The sequence below is a fragment of the Leopardus geoffroyi genome, chromosome B2, assembly GCF_018350155.1.
Source record: "Leopardus geoffroyi isolate Oge1 chromosome B2, O.geoffroyi_Oge1_pat1.0, whole genome shotgun sequence".
Taxonomy (NCBI): Eukaryota; Metazoa; Chordata; class Mammalia; order Carnivora; family Felidae; genus Leopardus; species Leopardus geoffroyi.
Window position 1 is genome coordinate 118,549,813 of NC_059332.1, and position 19,436 is coordinate 118,569,248.

Below are 19,436 nucleotides of genomic sequence, written 5' to 3' on the forward strand. Positions count from 1 at the left end.
TTGGTCAAGGAGAAGGCAACTCTGACAGTTTTGATAGCATAGAGCATTTGGGAACCACTGTCCACAGTTAGCAACTTAATCTGTTCTTCCTAACTGCTCTGAAGAAAATGCTAGATTTAGGTTTTTTTCTTTTGTAATATAAATTTCTCTGAGCTCAAGAAACATTTCTAACTAGTCATTCATTCATTGTTCTTTTAAATAATTCAATGGGTGCTTGCAACATTGAGAATTCCATCCATTCTTAGCAAATATTCTCACAAAGGCGGTTTCCAGTATTGGTGAAACATCCATTGTGTGCTGAGGAATGTGAAATCTTGCCAGCTTTAGTATGAGTATGAGCCGAAGGGTATTGGTTTGTCATTTTAGGAAAGGCCACTGCCCCTGTAATTCCTTTCTCAATGGGAGAGACTGTTGCTTGAAAATGTATATACTTTTCCAAAATTTAAACAAAACATTACAAAAATGGAAAATAGAGGGGGAATAGCATTCTGTCCTCATGTAATCAATGTTTGTTATACTTGCTTTTAATCTCTTGTGCATATATTTTACTGTTGCTTTTGATTATAGTTTGTATGCACTGGTATAAGAAATCTAAATACTTAAATATGTGTGTGGAAAATTTTCATCGAAGTTTTTAGTTGGAGCACTCTATATATACAGTGTTCAGATAGACTGTTCAATACATGAAATTTTTGTCAGTATTTCACTTCATTAGATTTATTTTGACAAGAATGCCTCAGGGTTAGTATTGTTTTAGTCCAACAGTATCAGTAAATAATGTAATATTTGTCTTTGTGTCATATTTTATAGACGATTTATTCCAATAATACATTCCAACTTTTAAAAGAATATATTCCATTGACCAGGCCATTACATTTCTTAACACTGTGCTAAACTATGCATATGTATATGCCTATACAGGAGTTTTAAAATCTTTTTTGTTCAGAATACAGAGCTAGATGCCCTTAATAGAAAGCAGGAGAATTTTTAGAGAAATTTAATTATTAAAGTATTGATAAAGAAGTTTAAGTACATGTTCTGAAGTAAAACCAACTTGAAAAGTAGTTCAAAATTGTAATTCATGAATAGCGTGATTTACCTGATTTTCATAGAGTTTTAAAATTTACAAGTTAAAAGAACAAATTCTTAAAATATTACATAGTTGTTATAAAAAAGAGGACTGAATTTTAGACACTAACACTTGAACTCATTGCTGAAAATTTTGCAAGATAAAGAATAATTTAGAATTTTTAATGTGTGAAATTGAAGAAAATTACTGTACATTTTGAATTAATACAGTCTGAATATATGTGCCTTTGCCATCAGTACTTGAATTACACCCCTGGATCTGCTGGCTACTACCCGTTATTTCTGGGAGCCGCCTCGTGGGCGGAAAGACCAAGCCTATGTTTGCACACTGTGTCCTTGTAGGTTTATGGTGATAGCTGCTTGAGGAAGCTGGTAAGACGTGTGGCATCAGAGCTCTGAGTGTCAGCTTCCTATCTTGACCTTGAGAAGTCCTGTTTTTCCAGAATAAAACAGCACCTTCTCCTTTCTTAGCAGGACACGGTAGCTCATAGAGCTAAGAAGATACTGAAGATTATGCATTTTTGTGGCACTTCTCCACATCTTACAATGCTGAAATTGCACTGAAAAGCTTTTTGTGTGGAAGTGAATATGTGATTTTATTAATTTATTTCAGCAAAATGTAATTTTGTTAAGATATGTATTAGATTGAGAGATTGCTAAAAATGTAGCCTGCTAGAATTATAAGAGTTTTTGCAAATCTCTCTCTCTTTTTTTTAATGAGGAAAGTGCCCCTGGTTAGCATGTGAAAAGACTCCAAGTGTATTTATCTCATATAAGGACGAGTGAAAGGTTTTAAGGATATTCATTTGAATGTTACGCTTTCTCTTATGTTGTCACTTCCCCCAAAAGATGGAGAGCATATGCCCTGTGTTTTCTGCTCCCTGTGGGGATTCCGTTTGGTTGCTGGCATCTTTGAGCCTTTCTAGGCTGCTCTATGACCACATGAAATCTTGGACTTCTAACCACCACAGGCAATGGGCATCCTTCCCCTTCATGGCCTGGGTTAGGCTGTCTCCAAAAACATCAGAACACCTTAGCCACACTTCATTTAGAAGAAGCAAAGACCAACTTTTCTCCCCACTCAGGATGAATGACAACCCTGCACCACTGATGACCTTCAGAGCCTCTGTTGCATGCCCCACCTCATGCGCAGGCTTCTGTAGGTGCAGTCCCCCCACACTTCCTGCCCCTTCTCATTGCTCTTTTACCCCTTTCCACTGTCCCCACAGGGGAGGGAGAGTGTTTTTCCTCCTGCCCTCCTGGATTGTCCTCCAAGGACCCATAAAATTAGACTGACAAAAGGTTAACAAGAAAAAAACAAGGAGTTTATTAATGTGTGCAGTACATATCCAGTGGAGAAGCCTCAATGAAGAGTAGCTCAAAAGGATGGTTGGGGCACCTGGGTGGCTCAGTCGGTTAAGCATCTGACTTCAGCTCAGGTCATGATCTCATGGTTCATGAGTTTGAGCCCCACGTCGGGCTCCGTGTTGACAGCTCGGAGACTGGAGCCTGCTTCGGATTCTGTGTCTTCGTCTCTCTCTGCCTCTCCCATGCTCACACACTGTCTTTCTCTCTCTCTTTCCAAAATAAATAAACCTTAAAAAAAAAGGGTGGTTAGAACTTGGGCACTAGAGCATCTTAACGGAAGAACAGTTACTTTGTAGAGAAGTGATAAGACAAAGGAAGAGGTTTTAGGCTTTCCAGAGTGGCAAATTGTGGGAAGGTAAGTATGTGGGGGACTCTCATGAAGTAAGGTGTGTTTGTAGAGGTCCAGCTTGACCATAAAACTTTCCTGGGAGAGGGGATTTGGGGCAGTTTCACTTTTTAGAAGTGTCTGCTCTTAGATAAGAGAGGCTCTGGGAAGGTTTCTTTCTACACATGCTGAGTCTTCTTTGCCTTCAGCTCAAAGTTCTTATGCCAAAGTAGCATATTTTGGGGTGGTGTATTCTGGTTCCCTCCATCGCCTCTTTTATTTTACTTGATTTTCTTTCAAACACTTAAGTGGATTTACTTTGTGCGATTATTCTAATCATTTTACAGACATTAGTTCATTTAATTTTAACAACTCTATGAGAGAGGGACCATTATTATCATCCCCATCTTTATAGGTAGGGAAACTGAGGCATAAAGCAGCTAAATAATTCATTAGTAAGTGGTATAGCCAGGACTCAAATCCAGGCAGTCTATTTTTAAAAAAAATTGTTACTGTTATTGTTACTCTTATTCATTATAATATATGTGTGATATATAATGTCCATAAAGAAGAGTATTTGGGGGCACCTGGGTGGCTCAGTCGGTTGAGCGTCCAACTTTGGCTCAGGTCATGATCTCATAGCTTGTGAGTTCGAGCCCCGCGTCGGGCTCTGTGCTGACAGCTCAGAGCCCGGAACCTGCTTTGGATTCTGTGTCTCCCTCTCTCTCTGCCCCTAACCTACTCACATTCTGTCTCTGTCTCTCTCAAAAATGAATAAACATTAAGAAGAGTATTTGGTACAGAACAAATGCTCACTCAAGAAATGTTAGTTACCATTATCAACATCACAGCATAGTTTCCAAAAGCATTTTTTTTATTGTGTAACTGTATTTTTATTTTATTTATTTATTTATTTATTTATTTACTTACTTACTTATTTATTTATTTTAACGTTTATTTATTTTTGAGACAGAGAGAGACAGAGCATGAACAGGGGAGGGGCAGAAAGAGACGGAGACACAGAATCTGAAACAGGCTCCAGGCTCTGAGCTGTCAGCACAGAGCCTGACATGGGGCTCGAACTCACGGACTGTGAGATCATGACCTGAGCCGAAGTCGGACACTTAACCGACCGAGCCACCCAGGCGCCCCTGTGTAATTGTATTTTTAAATGATTGTATAATATGTCATTGCATCCTAATTTATGTTACTGTTCCCCTGTTGTTAAACATCCTCTTTTATTGAGGAATAATTGACATATGAGATTATATTAGTTTCAGGGTTTACAACATAATGATTTGTTACGTACATGTCTATTGTGAAATGACTAGACAGAAAGTCTAGTTAATATTCATCACCTCACATAGTAACAGATTTTTTTCTTGTGATGAGAACTTTTATTTACTCCCTTAGCAACCTTCAAATACCAATATGGTATTATTAAGTATAGAAACCATGTTGTACCTTACATCCCCTGACTTATTTATATAATAACTGGAAATTTGTACTTTTGATTCCCTGTCCTTATTTTGTCCACCCTGCACCAGAGTCTGTGTTCTTCATCACTGTGCTAGTTACACTGTAAATTAGCAAGTGGACTCCTAGTTTGCAGTAGCATCCCCTTGACCTTCTTGCCTTAGCTGATCTGAGATTTGCTAATCTGAGATCACAGCTTCCTCTGGGTGAAGGCTGCTCCTTCCACCACATGCCTCACACCATGAGGCCCAGAGGTCATCCATTTTCTCTCCGTTCTCTGTTGCTTTGTCCCCAATCTGCCCTCATGCACAATCTTCATTGGTGGTTCATGCTGTGGAGTTTTGTCACCCTCTACCTCTCATTCTTGCTGTTGTCCAAATATTTCCTCTCACTTGTTGAGCACTTTGTTTCCTGCCTCACACTGCGACCCTTTCTTGCAGCACAATGAGCACAACCATCTAACCATCCTCGCTCAGAGTGAGCTGTGGAAGTGGAGTCTGTTGGGACTGACTTTGCATTCAGTTTCCTTATTTGTAAGATGAGCATGATAGTAACTGTTCTCAAAATAGGATAACATACATGAAGTGCTTAGCGCAGTTTGGCACATATACAGCGGTAAATACATGGTGGCTGTTATCATTACTAATAATGATAAGTCCTACCCCTCCACCCCCCTGCTACCATCACTATTACTTTTCTTAAAATCCCGTGACTTCTTTGAAGGTAGCCTCCTACACTCATACTGTGCTCCAGCAAGTTCATAAGTATAGTGAAACCTTTGGCTATTCACCTGCCAGAACTACTGTAAGGCCGTAAATTGGACAGAGCTGTCTGTCACCCTAACTTCCCACCCTTCATGCTATTTCACTTTCTCTCCATTTTTACTCCTGCTGTGGGACCCCACTGAGCCCTCTTGTTTCCTCTTCCTGGCCAACATGTTTTATTCCTTCTTAAACTGGTCATGGCTTCATGGTGCATTACTCTGTTGGTGGCTCTTTCAGGTGCCCTGTCTTCTTGTTCTTCTGTTTTGTGACCGGTCTGGCAAATACCAATGGTAGATCAGTTCAGTCATTTGCTTTTTTTACCCCAACAACCTGGGCAAATTAAAATCCAGACTCCTTGGGGCACCTGGGTAGCTCAGTCGGTTAAGTATCCAACTTTGGCTCAGGTCATGATGTCACAGTTCTCGAGTTCAAGCCCTTCATCGGGCTCTGTGCTGTCAGTGCAAAGCCTGCTTCGGATCCTCTGTCCCCCCTTCTCCGCCCCCTCACCCTTCCCCCGCTCGCATGTGTGGTCACGCTGTCTCAGAAATAAACAAACATTAAAATAAAAAATTTAAAAATAAAATAAAATCCCGACTCCTTGCTTGGGTCCACAGTGTCTCTGTGCTGGTGTCCTGTCTCCTGTCTCGTCGTGGTTCTCTCATCTTGCCTACCATGCTTACGTGGTTATGCTGCTTTCTCTCCAGTACTGGGACTCAACGAGTTCTTTCTTGCCGTGGAACTTTTGCAAATATATGAGTTAACCCTCCATTTGGACGTTTTCATTGTTTAGCTCAGATGTCACCACCTCAGAGACCATTTCCCTTTCCTCTGTAAAGAGAGTCTCCTCATGAGTAAGTTCTCTGTCATTGTACCTGGTGTGTCTCCTTCGCAGATCTCATCACCGGTTATAACAGCGTAATTTTGTTTGACAGTCTTCCCTGGGTTAAGCTCCATGATGGCAAGGACCATGACTGTTGTGTTGACGGTTATTTACCTAGTACCTTCTAGAAAGTGTGACACATAACAGGTGTTAATGAGTAGTTATCACAGGCATGGGAAAATGAAGAAAACATTTTCATGTCATGTATATTGGTTCTCCTGCAAGTGTAAGTTTTCAAGACTCAGCAGCGTCCTGTTGACAGGCCACTTCTCCTGCCTCTCTTTCTCTTGTCCCCTGTCACTGCTCCAGGCTTCTGTTAAGTTCCCTTAGCCTTCTGCCCTTCCCTCCACAGACAAAACTGAGGCTGGGACCTACTTCATTTGTTCCTTGTACTTAGTAAACCTGCTGCTGTGTTTGGCTTTTTAAGCCCCATATAGTTTTAGGAAAAGATGTATCTTCGGTCTATTTAAGACTAATGTCTTCAGCTGTGTTCTTGATCTGACACTTCAGTCTGGATATTGCTTTACTGGTTCCTTCCTCTCTCTCCTGTACTTCTGTATTTTCTACCTTTTTTTCCCACTGGTTCATTGCCCCAACTTTAGTATTTTGTATATGGTATAAGGCAAGGGTTTCACTTCATTCTTTTGCAATGTGGATACCCGGTTTTTCCAATACTACTTGTTGAGAAGACTATCCTTTCCCCACTGAATGGTCTTGGCATTCTTGTTGGAAACCATTTGACGATATACAAGAGGGTTGATTTCTGGGCAGTCTTTTCTATTCCATTGGTTTTGGAGGTTTGTGTTTTTGCCAGTGCCACACTGTTTTACCCCAGTATAATTAACATGCAGTGTTGTATTAGTTTAGGTGTACAATATAGTGATTCAGCAGTTCTGTACATTACTCAGTGCTCATCATGATAACTGTACTCTTTAATCTCCATCACCTATTTCCCCCACCCCCCCACCACCTCCCCTCTGGTAACCATCAGTTTGTTCTCTAGTTAGTGTTTTTTTCTTAGTTCGCCTCTATGTCTCTTTTTCCTTTGTTCATTTGTTTCTTAAATTCCACATATGAGTGAAACCGTATGGTATTGGTCTTTCCTGACTCACTTTGCTTCGCATTATATTCCCTAGTTCTATCCATATTGTTGCAAATGGTAGTATTTCATTCTTTTTTAATGGCTGAATAATATTCCATTGTATATGTACACCACATCTTCTTTATCCATTTATCTGTCAATGGACACTTGGGCTGCTTCCATATCTTGACTGTTGTAAATTATGTTGCATTAAACATGGGGATACATGTATCCTTTGAATTAGTGTTTTTGTCTTTTTTGAATAAATAGCCAGTAGTGTGATTACTAGGTCATAAGGTAGTTCTGTTTTGAACTTTATGAGGAACCTCTGTCTTCCACAATGGCTGTACCTGCTTGCATTCCCACCAGCAGTGCCAGATGGTTCCTTTTCCTTCACACCCTTACCAACACTTGTTTCTTCTATTTTGATTTTAACCATTCTGACAGGTGTGAGCACACTGTTTTGATTACTGTAGCCTTGTAGTAAATTTTGAAACAAGGAAATGTGAGACTTGTAGCTTTGTTCTTCTTTATTAAGAATTTTTGGCTAGGGTCCCTTGAGATTTCCTATCAATTTTAGGATGTTGTTTTCTATTTCTGCACAAAACGTCATTGGAACTTTGATAGGAATTGCATTGTCTGTAGATCACGTTGGGTAGTATTGACATCTTCACAGTATTAAGGCTTCCAGTCCATGAACATGAGATGTCTTCCATTTACTTTGTTTCTTCTTCCGTTTCTTTCAGTACCATTTTGTAGTTGTCAGTCTTTTGTCTCCTTGGTAAAGTTTATTCGTAAGTATTGTATTATTTTTGATACTATTGTAAATGGAATTGAGTTTATTCTTAATTTCTTTTTCAGACTGTATAATTGATCTTTTATAGGACTCATTTCAAATGTCATTTCCAAAATGAAGGCTTTTCTGATTTCTTCAAAATAGAAATGACCACTTTCTTCTCTAACCTTCCCTATATTCTGTATATAAATGCTTATCTACTGTACAAACTACAGTAGTTCATTGAATTTGATTGTTTAAAATCGATGTTTCTCAACTAGAGTGAAAGCTTTTGGAGGGAATCTTTCATCTTTGGGTCCCCAGAGCCTGCTATTTAATAGATATTCAATAACTGTCTTTTAAAGAGATGTATAAGTCAATGAAAAATGTATGATGTAAGCATAAAAGTGTAACTGAACGAACATAGTTTCTCTTTTCTTATTTATATTTATGTCTAAATCTCTGCATGAGCGTAAAATCCAGTCCTGGTGTCTAGAATCCCTGATGGATAATGTCCCAGCATTCTCTGACCGCTCACTTGGACTGGCTGGTTGTGGGGATGAGAAGAGGGGCCTGAGAGATCATTTGTAATGGCCTCATCACTTTTACTGTCAAGTTTAAGGAATCTGTCCAAGGACACAAATTGAATAATAAGAGAACTGAGCCAGTGTTAGAGTGCTCAATCTGGGTCTCTTTCCTCAACTGCAGTGGAATGAATATGATTCCTGTGGCATCAAGGTGTAATTTTAAAGACTTGCTTTCAAGAATGCAATGTTTTAAAATTCTGTTGGACAGTTTTACATAGTAATGAATTGGAAATATCTGCTTAAAATGATGAGTATAAAATTTTTTAATTGAAGTTCATATTATGGCAGCCTTTATGTTGAAGTGTATATACAGTTCAAATGACTTACTAAATCTAAAATGAAACAGTTTAAGTAGCATATATATGGAAACAAGAGTCCTTCAAATAGTAATAACATAGGAACAACAAAAACAGTTGTATGGCTTTTATTTCATTCAAGTTTAGATGGCTCAACAGCGATTCTAAAATTTTATTGAGATTTTTCATACTATATGTGACATAGATTTACTGTAACTTAAAATAGTGTAAGAAAGTATCTTCCAATTAGAAAGCATGGAGAGACTTTATCACCCCCTATTGTATGGTGTATTGTCTAATTACAAATCAGTCTTCTTAAAGCTAAAATCCAACTACTTATTTCTGTTGCATCTGAAATAGAATATTAAAACTTAAGAATTTATTAGGACTATGTAATTTACATTTAGTATTCTAAATTATTCTTTTTATTTTGAGAGAGAGAGTGCACGTGTGCTGCGTGAGCGCATGGGAGGGGCAGAGAGAGAGGGAGAGAGAGAGAATCCCAAGGAGGCTCTGCGCTGTCAGCATGGAGCCCAACACGGGGCTCAGTCTCACGGAATGTGAGATCATGACCTGAACAAAAATCAGGACTTGGACGCTTAACTGAGCCACCAGCCGCCCCTAGACTACTCTTATTAGTAAACTTTTTGTATACCTCAATAAAAAAATAAACCTCTTTGTGATTATTCTCAAATTATAGATCATGCTATCATATAAATATCCCTTACAATGTTAGCAAAAGGGTAAAAACAGCAAAAGAGGAAAAAAGGAAAAAAATTTACAAGAAGGTGTATTTAGTTAAAAAGACATGATTTTATTAAAATTGGTCTGTTGCAACATTTACTTTGAGACAACTTTAGCAATTTCTTTACCTTTTAGCTATAAATTTATTGTTGCTACATACTTAAGAGTTCATTTGAATAAAATGTCCTATATAAAAATAAATATATATAAAAAATTAAAAAACAGATAAAACTTCCTAGTGCTTAGCGTACTCAATAAATGTTTGTTGAATAAAACAATCCCCTCCCCCAAATAGATAAAACTGTATTTGTTAGGATTACAAAATATTGTTTCTTTAATGAAATATTCATTTCAGTTTTCTTTTATACAGTGAAGTCTCCTAGTGTTTAAATACATTTTAAGAAATTGTTCTTCGGACATTTTGCACCTTTAGCTATGAGACATGTCATATTATTTAGGAAGTGTTCTTAGTTGGCTTTTGAAGGGTGTCTGATATATTTGCTGTGTGATTTTCTATTTAGTGCTTGGAGGAATGGCTGTGGACTAGGAGGAATTGAACAATCTCTTAAATTATTCATAAGCTTCTCTTCAGAATGTGAGTTAGCGTAGATGAAAAATGACACGTGGTTTTCACACCAGCAGAAACTCTTCTCATCTCAAGAATGACCTTTCAAAAAAATGTTTGTTTATTTTGAGAGCATGTACGAGCAGGGGAGGGGCAGAGAGATAGGAAGAGAGAGAATCCTAAGCAGGCTTTGTGCTGTCAGCAAAGCCTGACGTTGGGCTCAGATTCGCTAACTGAGAGATCAAGAGTCAGATGCTTAACCGACTGAGCCACCCAGGTGTCCCTCAAGAATGATATATCTATAACCATTACCCTGTAGTCTAGCTAAGCAATAGATCATACTGCTATTAGGAGCAAAACACCAACACTAAGAAATACTTTTCAAAAAGAAGACAACAATTTCTTTTTTTTCTTATTTCTGTCTACCTAGAGAATATACTGTACTGAACAAAACACAGTAACAAATTGTATGTGCTTTATGACATATTATTTAAAACAGTATTGTAAATAGATACCTATCATCAAAAATTTAAGGCCTAGGGCACCTGGGTGGCTCAGTTGGTTGAGTGTCTGACTCTTGATTTCAGCTCAGATCATGATCTTATGGCTCATGCTTTGAGCCCCTTATCAGACTCTGCACTGACAGTGAGGAGCCTGCTTGGGATTCTGTCTCCCTCTCTCTCTGCCCTCCCCAGCTCAGCTCATGCTTTCTCTGTCTCTGTCTCTCTCTCTCTCTGAGGAAAAAAAAAAAAATTATGCCCAGTGAATAATGAAAACTGTTGGGTCAAAATTTAATGTAACTGAAACCAGTAAATAGGAAAATGTTCTATCTTTAGAATCAGTTGATAATAAGATTGTTACATCAAGTAAAATACATAAGTGTAAACTAATATAGATAGTAATGAACAGTACAGATGCCTACTCTTAATTTCTCTTCACAAAACACCTTTCTTTATATCTTTTGTAGTTTTTGATAATTCTGAACATTGTTAAGTCCTTCTCTTTACTGGACCCAAATCTGTCCCCTGAGACTATAAGCTCTCTGAAAGCAGGGACATGTTTGCTGTCTCAAGCAGATCGTGTGCCTGACACACTGGGGAAGTGCTCAGTAAATAAATGAGCAAATGAATTTTTGCTTTCGCACCTTCATGCCATGTCTGTTTTCTGGGTTGATACGAACATGTTGCCGAGTTGCTACCAGTAACTCTTCTCTGTGCTAATTCTTCAAATACTTGAAGACTTAGAAAATATGTCCTAATCCCTTCAGTCCGATCCTAGGAACTTAATAAGTTAGTCCACATGGTATATGTTAAGCTATCAGACACTGCCAATATTTGACTATTTTTGACCCATAAAAATGGCAGTTGTGTATGAGTTCGCTTAATATTTTAACTCTAAGTCTGTTTCTTTTTAAGTTTATTTATTTATTTTTGAGAGAGAGCAAGGTGGGAATAGGGGCAGAGAGAGAGGGAGAGAGAGAGAGAATCCCAAGCAGGCACCACACTGTTAGTGCAGAGCCTGATGTGGGACTCAAACTCATGAACCGTGAGATCATGACCCGAGCCAAAGTCAGAGGCTTAACTGAATGAGCCACACAGGCATCTCTCTCCTTGTATTTCTTATATGCCTTGTTCTGTGCCTATTCTCCCCACCTCCCCCCACCCCGACAATGGCACCCATGTTCACAGAATAGAATATAGCAAGAAAAATCGAGGAAAGGCTTTGGGAGTTCAACACCTAAACATAATGGTAAGTTTTTCCTGCTTTGATGCTAGAAAATACTCCCAGGGTCAGGCAAAGAAGAGAGTTAGAGCCCAAGGTAGAGTGTGAGTTCTTGCCCCTCCATCATCCTGACTGGAAGAGCAGAAACTCGCATGAGTCCGAGAGCAGGAGTGACCCTGTGCTTTGCTCCTGAAGTGTGCCTATAGGTGTGGCAAGGAAGAAGCCCCTGTGCTTCTAGAGGGGTGGTAGAGGTGAAGTGAGGGTGGTATTGTGTGAATGGGTGGTCTTACAGGGTTTCGGCCCTTTCCTCCTTGGTCCTGGGTAATTATGTTATTTTTGCGTGCTCAAGAATAGCAAGAAAGTGGGAAAGGGGCTCAGACAGGTTCAGTGAACTCCTGCTTGCCAGGGTATGGTGACCAACAGAATGAAACCTTGCACACCAGAGGTGGGAGGGAAGTTGCAGTCATTATATAGGGATGAGGGAGGGTCCGCTATAAAAACCAAGCATGGTGTGTGTCTCAGGAGTTGCAGATGATGACCCAAGAGCCAGATGCTACATCCCCTTCTAAAACGTATGACACCCCATTAGCTACCTTCTATTCAGCTAAACTACAGTCCTACGAAAAGAGGGGAGCATTGGATTGTCTGAGATTAAATTTCTTCCAGAGGAAGAAGTGTACATTGTAGTTGAAATAGAGATGAATAAAGAAAGTTATTCTCACACGTACATTTGCCTTGCTTAAAACCCCCAGGATTTCCTGCCATACTGAGAATACAATCTGAAGATTTTACCATGTCTGTAATGCTCCTGCCCACCTCTCTAAACCCATTTTTTATCACTTAGCAAAGCTTGATACGAATCCTAATGCTACTTCTAACCCTAACCCTAACACTAACCCATAACACTATTTCTTACCCTAACCCCAAGCCCTAACCCTTAACCCCTAACCCTAACACTAACCCCTAACACTATTTCTTTTTTTTTTCAATATATGAAGTTTATTGTCAAATTGGTTTCCATACAACACCCAGTGCTCATCCCAAAAGGTGCCCTCCTCAATACCCATCACCAACCCTCCCCTCCCTCCCACTCCCCATCAACCCTCAGTTTGTTCTCAGTTTTTAAGAGTCTCTTATGCTTTGGTTCTCTTCCACTCTAACATCTTTTTTTTTTCCTTCCCCTCCCCCAAGAGTTTCTGTTAGTTTCTCAGGATCCACATAAGAGTGAAACCATATGGTATCTGTCTTTCTCTGTATGGCTTATTTCACTTAGCATAACACTCTCCGGTTCCATCTATGTTGCTACAAAGGGCCGTATTTCATTCTTTCTCATTGCCACGTAGTACTCCATTGTGTATATAAACCACAATTTCTTTATCCATTCATCAGTTGATGGACATTTAGGCTCTTTCCATAATTTTGCTATTGTTGAGAGTGCTGCTATAAACATTGGGGTACAAGTGCCCCTATGCATCAGTACTCCTGTATCCCTTGGGTAAATTCCTAGCAGTGCTATTGCTGAGTCATAGGGTAGGGCTATTTTTAATTTTTAAAGGAACCTCCACACTGTTTTCCAGAGTGGCTGCACCAATTTGCATTCCCACCAACAGTGCAAGAGGGATCCTGTTTCTCCACATCCTCGCCAGCATCTATAATCTCCTGATTTGTTTATTTTGGCCACTCTGACTGGCATAAGGTGATATCTGAGTGTGGTTTTGATTTGTATTTCCCTGATGAGGAGCGACCCCTAACACTATTTCTACCCCTAACCCCAAGTCCTAACCCTTAACCCCTAACCCTAACACTAACCCCTAACACTATTTCTAACCCTAACCCTTAACCTCTAACCCTAACACTAACCCCTAACACTATTTCTAACCCTAACCCCAAACCCTAACCCTTAACCCCTAACTCTAACCCTAAGGGGCTTACCTTGTTTTCCATCTCTAAGAGATCACTGACCTATTTTTGCCCAATACATACAGTGTCTTGCAAACCATTGTTTTATGTACCTTGTCCTTTCATTGTTTCAGATAGGAGGGTGAATCTGATTTCTTTTATTCCATCTTGGTCTTTAGATATTATGGGTTACAGATAAGCTGGTCCTTCTTTATGAGTATGGATACCACTGGGATATTCAGTGAAAATCAACATATCAGACAAATTTTTTTTGTTTTATTAAATGTTTCCTTTTCAAATTGTTGCTTTTGCGTGCTTAACTTAAAATTTGAAATCTCTGCAAATTTAATAATATACTTGCTATACACATTGTGGTTTTTCCTCTCTTAAAAATAATATCTCATACAGGTATTTAATCTTCATTATAGAGTAATTTGTTAGTTTTTGAACTGCCATTTTTATAATGAAAGGTAGCTATGTGTTGCAGTAGCATTTTTTTGGTTTTTATTTTCTTTAGAGACTGCAAAAAGGACGTTTCAAGAAAAGGGCATCTTGGCAGGAGAAAACAGGGGTTTTAAGCCTCATTTGACTTTTATGAAATTGTCCAAAGCACCATGGCTCCGGAAGAAGGTGAGTGGACAGTTTTATCCTAAGCCTTGTTTTGCCCGCTACACCAGCCTTAATAAGCATGGTTGGGGCATGAGTGACATTTGCGGTCATTTTTGACCCCCTACTACTCTTGGTCCTGGGATTCCAAGTGAGATTGTTTCCAGTTCCCAGGGATGCTGAGCTGGCTCACAGGACTCCATGCAGGCCATTACCCCTGGGCCCTCCTTTGCCTCTGTGGCTGTTAGCTGTATACTCTGACCCACTTTTCCTGCTGCTTCGTCTGTTGCCACGTCTGCTCTGTTGAAGGGTGAGGCAGGGCTGGGGCCCCATTTTACTGCTTTCTTTGCTTATGGTTGTTCACAGCCTGGTGCCCTCAAAGCTTCTTCCTCTGGCCTGCATACCCTGGTGCTGCTCACTGGAACTGGGTTCTTCAAGGTGGGACAAGCTTTTTTACGCCCCTTTACGCATCTCTTTCAAGGGCTCCAGTAGACAACCTTGTGCGTTCAGCAGTTGTTGCCATTAGGGCTTGGAACAGGTGTTCCACGGACTGGGCAAGAGGGTAACTGAGGAGCCCCCATCCTCCCATCACTTAAAAGTACTTTTTCCTGACACGAGCTGAGGGACCGGTCTCTTGACCTCCCACATCTTAGGGTGACTTTCTGCCTTCTCACAGGTTGGAGTAACTTTTGGTTTTCTTCAGGATTCATGAGCTTTTCTCCTGGAATCCTAAGGGCACCCTTCATTGTTTCAGCCTAGGGAGCGTCTTATGCACATTTAGACATCTGACCTGCTCTAACATACCAGAGTTCTGGAGATGGCCATGCAGATTAATATTCATTCCTACTCTCCCTGACCCTTTGCTGCAGTTAAGACTGATTTGCAGCTTTATAAATGGAGGTCATGTTTATTAGTAAGTAGATCTCTTTTCTAAATTTGGCACATATTGTATTTAACGTCTTTTCACTCAGAGGGTCTTTTCAGTCTTTTAGAACCTCTGATTGGGTGATTGACCATCCTGTGGTTGTGAGTTTTTTACAAGCTATTGTGAATACTTTCTCGAAAAGATGTTTTTTTTTTTTTTTCTTTTAGTGACTATGCCCCACATTCAATAATAACTATATCAGGTACCATTCCTAAATATTTTAAGTAACAGATGTTGAAATTTGGACTAACAACTGTCAAAACTTGCAGACTGATGGTTTACTGTTTTTACTCATTATCTTTCTTGTTTTGCTTTCAAATGGATTGTCCTCTTGCCAGTGATTTCACACTTAATCACAGAATGACAAATCAGTGGTGAAGGTAATATCCATCATTTCAAAATGTTTCTTTGTCTTTACAGTTTTAGCTTTTACATGAGAGCACACAAGGACATTTATCAAAGGAGTGTTTCAGCTACTCTAGAATCTCAATTTCAACGTTTCAGGCTAAATTTAAATGATTCCTTGGCAGTTAATTTCCCCAAATCTGCTCCCTTATTTTATAGAAAAGGGATATGAGACTAACAAATGTTAAGTGGCTGAATGAGATCCTGTTCCTCCATTTGCAGAGCCCTGCATGGAATCCATCTTCTCTCTTTCCCAGGCTCATATTCTCTGCCCCCACTGGCCACATCCAGTTCATCCAAATTAATTTCTGTATTTACGTGAGGAGCTCCCTGGCCCAAATCCTATTAAGTCAGCAGATATTTACTGAGTGCCTAGTATGTGCCAGACATTGGTGCTGGGCTCAGAGTTATGATCAAAATAGAAACAGTCCCTGCCTGAATGGTATATAAAATCTAAATCGGATTGTATTTTGTCTAGATTAGAAAGCGTAATCTTTAGAAAATAAATTATTATTATTAAAAATTTTTTTTTCTTACAGTTATTTATTTTTGAGAGACAGAGAGAGACAGAGCACAAGTAGGAGGGGCAGAGAGAGAAGGAGACAGAGAATCCAAAGCAGGATCCAGGCTCTGAGCTGTAGCACAGAGCCCGACGCAGGGCTTGAACTCACAAACCGTGAGATCGTGACCTGAGCCGAAGTCGGATGCCCAACCTGACTGAGACACCCAGGTGCCCCTAGAAAATAAATTATGACTTTACTGTCTTTCAGACAGCCAAATGAGATTTTTTTCTTTTCAATAATGGAATGACTCTGTTCCTGTGTACTACTATGATGCCCAGTGTTCCTGAATGCTTAAGAATGTATATTTTAAACTGTGGGATTCATATGTCAACATTGAAGCTTGAAGATATCCACCCTCTAGCTTCAGATCTGGAGTTGTACCTAAAGACCTTGCTTTTGATGGTCAGGCAGTACCACAGGTGATTCTAATCAGATGGTCTGCAGAGTGGTTTAGTCTGAGACCTGCAGGTTTAAATAAATATCCAGCATTTTTTTATGCAGCAAGTTGTTTGTTCCACTGTAAAAGTTAAAGCCAGTATGAAAAGGTAGCGTGCATAAAAGTACACTTTTATTATGCTTTGTGGTTTGGAATACAGATTATTTGAAAATATGTGGTTCTTCAGTCTCTTTCTTCTTAATTTTTTTACATTTCCAAACATCTATTCTCCTTTCTCAGCACCAATTCTCTACCTGGTTTTTATTCTGCTTCACTCATTTACAAGTCAATGGACATTGGTAAAATCAGTAATGGAAAGTATTGCTAGTGTTCAGTGTTAATTTAGATTGATAAAGAATAAAAGGAGGAAGAAAGAGAGAGGTAGGAAATAATGGGTTTCAATCACTCAAGTGTTATGAAGTTTGTCTTATTTCAAGTACTTTCTTTTATTTTAAAAGTTATTTTAATTGTAAAAGTATTAGATGAATATTTGGTCACTGTAAACAGTCCAAACACATGCAAACCTATGGAGTGAAATATATAATTTTTCTTTCATCACTATCCAATCACCCCCTTTTCCCCAATTTCTCTGTAGGTCACCACTACTAGTGGTATATCCTCTTGACTTTTTCTCTATACACTGCAAATGCATAGATAGATAGGTGCAAATAACCTGCATATAGTTTCTTTAAAACAGAAATAAATATACATTATTTTGATTTATCATAATTTATTCTCCCCTTAATGAATAATTACATTAATGTCTGGGTTTTGTTTTTTGTTTTTTGTTTTTTTTTAGCACAAACAGTGCTGCAGTGAGCATCCTTGTTCATTTTTCTTTGGGTAAATATGCCATTATTTCAAAGAACCAGTTTTTTGAAGTGGAATGTCAAGGTCAAAGGGCATTGTACATTTTAACTTTTTAAAAACACCACAAACAGTGGTCCTAATTTATACTTCCAACCATTTTGTATTAGAGGAACATTTGTTAGTGTATGCTTGAGGTAGAAGGACCATCAGGGATTTGGATGGTGGCTTGGTATGGCCCTTTGAGCTATACATTGAGCGATTCCTATAAAAAGTTAAAATATTTATATTCTTTAAGAGGTTCATGCTTCTGAAATTATCCTAAACAAATAATTTTTATTTAGATAAAATAGATATATAGCATTGTGTAAGTTTCAAGTGTACAACCTAATGATTTAGTATATGAATATATTACAAAATGATTACCGTAATAAGGTTAGTTAACACATCCATCACTTCATATAGTTACCATTTTTGGTTGTTGTGAGAACTTTTACTACTCTCTTAGTAATTTCCAAATATATAATGTAGTATTTTTTAACAATATAGTTATTTTTAACTATTATCACCATGTTGTACATTATATCCGTAGGACTTACTTATTTTATAACTAAGAAACAATTTAAAAGAAGAAATTCTTTATGTGTAAAGATGTTTACTGAACCACTATCCGTAATAGAGAAAAATTAGAAAAAGCTTCCATTACAGTGAGGGAATTTTTAAGTCAGTTATGGTATATCAATGATTTAAGAAGCTATTAAAATAGATACTTATAAGGACTGTGTTAATAGCACAAAAAAGGTAAATAACATGTAGAATGTAAACTATGATTAAGGTTGTATAAAGTAGTTCCTTGGGTTTGCCTTCAACACAGCTTAATGTAACTTCCTTGTATTTTGACGGTAAAATGTGGGTTCCTGCAATTGCTCTTTTAGCCCATAATTCTTCTGGTAGGTCAGTGAATACCTCTGATCTTAACGTCACCTGGAATATAGTAAATTTCCCTTGACACACACAGGATTTCTCTTGTGGTTGGTTGGGAGTTTGCTGAGGTTCTGAGGAAGAGTGGAGCCTTAGTGGGCTGATCATAGAAATGGTGATGGGCAAGTTAGATGTCTCATGACAATGAAGGGTAAGGCGAAGCCACCAGATGCAGAAAACTTGAAGGTTTTCCATCATCCTGAGGGGTGTTGTTTTTGGTATGGATAGGTGGTACGTAGCGAAAGTATCTAGAAAAGAGCTAATAGTATCTCCCACCAAGATGCTGTTTTGAAGGTTAGTGTACTCTTTATATTTCAGTGTGACCTGCTAGAAGGTCATCCGGAAATCACTTTGTGTAGTGAGTAGATACTGATATACTCCTAAGATACCGCTGTTATTACTGTAGACATGGTAATTATTGGTAAAAAGGGGTGTTCTGGGTGGACGGGTGCTCTGCATCATTATAGGCAGATTCTGAGGTAGTTAAGATTATCCATTCATTATTATCGACAGGAAGTATAACCAATTATTCTGTAATAGTACTTCAACTGGTATTTTTTTTCACCATACACTGAATCATTTTTACGATTTAAAAAGCTGTTAATCCATGCCAGTATGTGTGTGTGTGTGTGTGTGTGTGTGTGTGTGTGTGTGTGTGTAAAGATTTAAAGCTGAAGCCATAATTGGTCTGTTCATGAAGATAACATGTGTCACTGGTGTAAAAGATATGAACAGATCTCTGGTGCAGGGGATGACTGTTTACCACCACCGGAATGGTCATAGGATCTGCTATGAGGATTTCCCAGTGGTGTTTAGTGTTGGCTGCAGAAGTCCTAGGCTGTGGGGTGCCATCCTCTGATAGGCACCTATTTGTAGGTAATACCACTTAGTAGAATTAACCAAAAGTCCAGTGGGATAACCAGAAGTTCTGTAGATTGTGATCAGCATTTTGAAAATACAGAAACTCTTTTTCAAATTTCCTGGTTGGAACTTCCTCAGCTACAGCATGGCTTTCTGGTTCCCAAGCTCAGAAGTGAGTTCTCTTAATTTAGAATCTGAGAAACTTAAGATTTCCGTTGGCATTATATGTTTTTCTAACAGTAGGAGGCATTTAGTCAATGTGTTAGTTTTGCATATTCTTA

The 19,436-nt window shown here is 38.7% G+C and overlaps 1 protein-coding gene across 5 annotated transcripts in view; it reads left to right on the plus strand.

The window, feature by feature from the left end:
* The window catches only part of AKAP7 (A-kinase anchoring protein 7), a 153,286-nt gene that overhangs the window by 44,686 nt on the left and 89,164 nt on the right, over positions 1-19,436 (plus strand). For all 5 annotated transcript variants that reach the window (XM_045499623.1, XM_045499620.1, XM_045499624.1 and 2 more), the window contains exon 6: positions 14,089-14,201. In XM_045499623.1, coding sequence (XP_045355579.1) covers positions 14,089-14,201 — 113 coding nt within the window. The remainder of the gene's footprint in view (positions 1-14,088; positions 14,202-19,436) is intronic.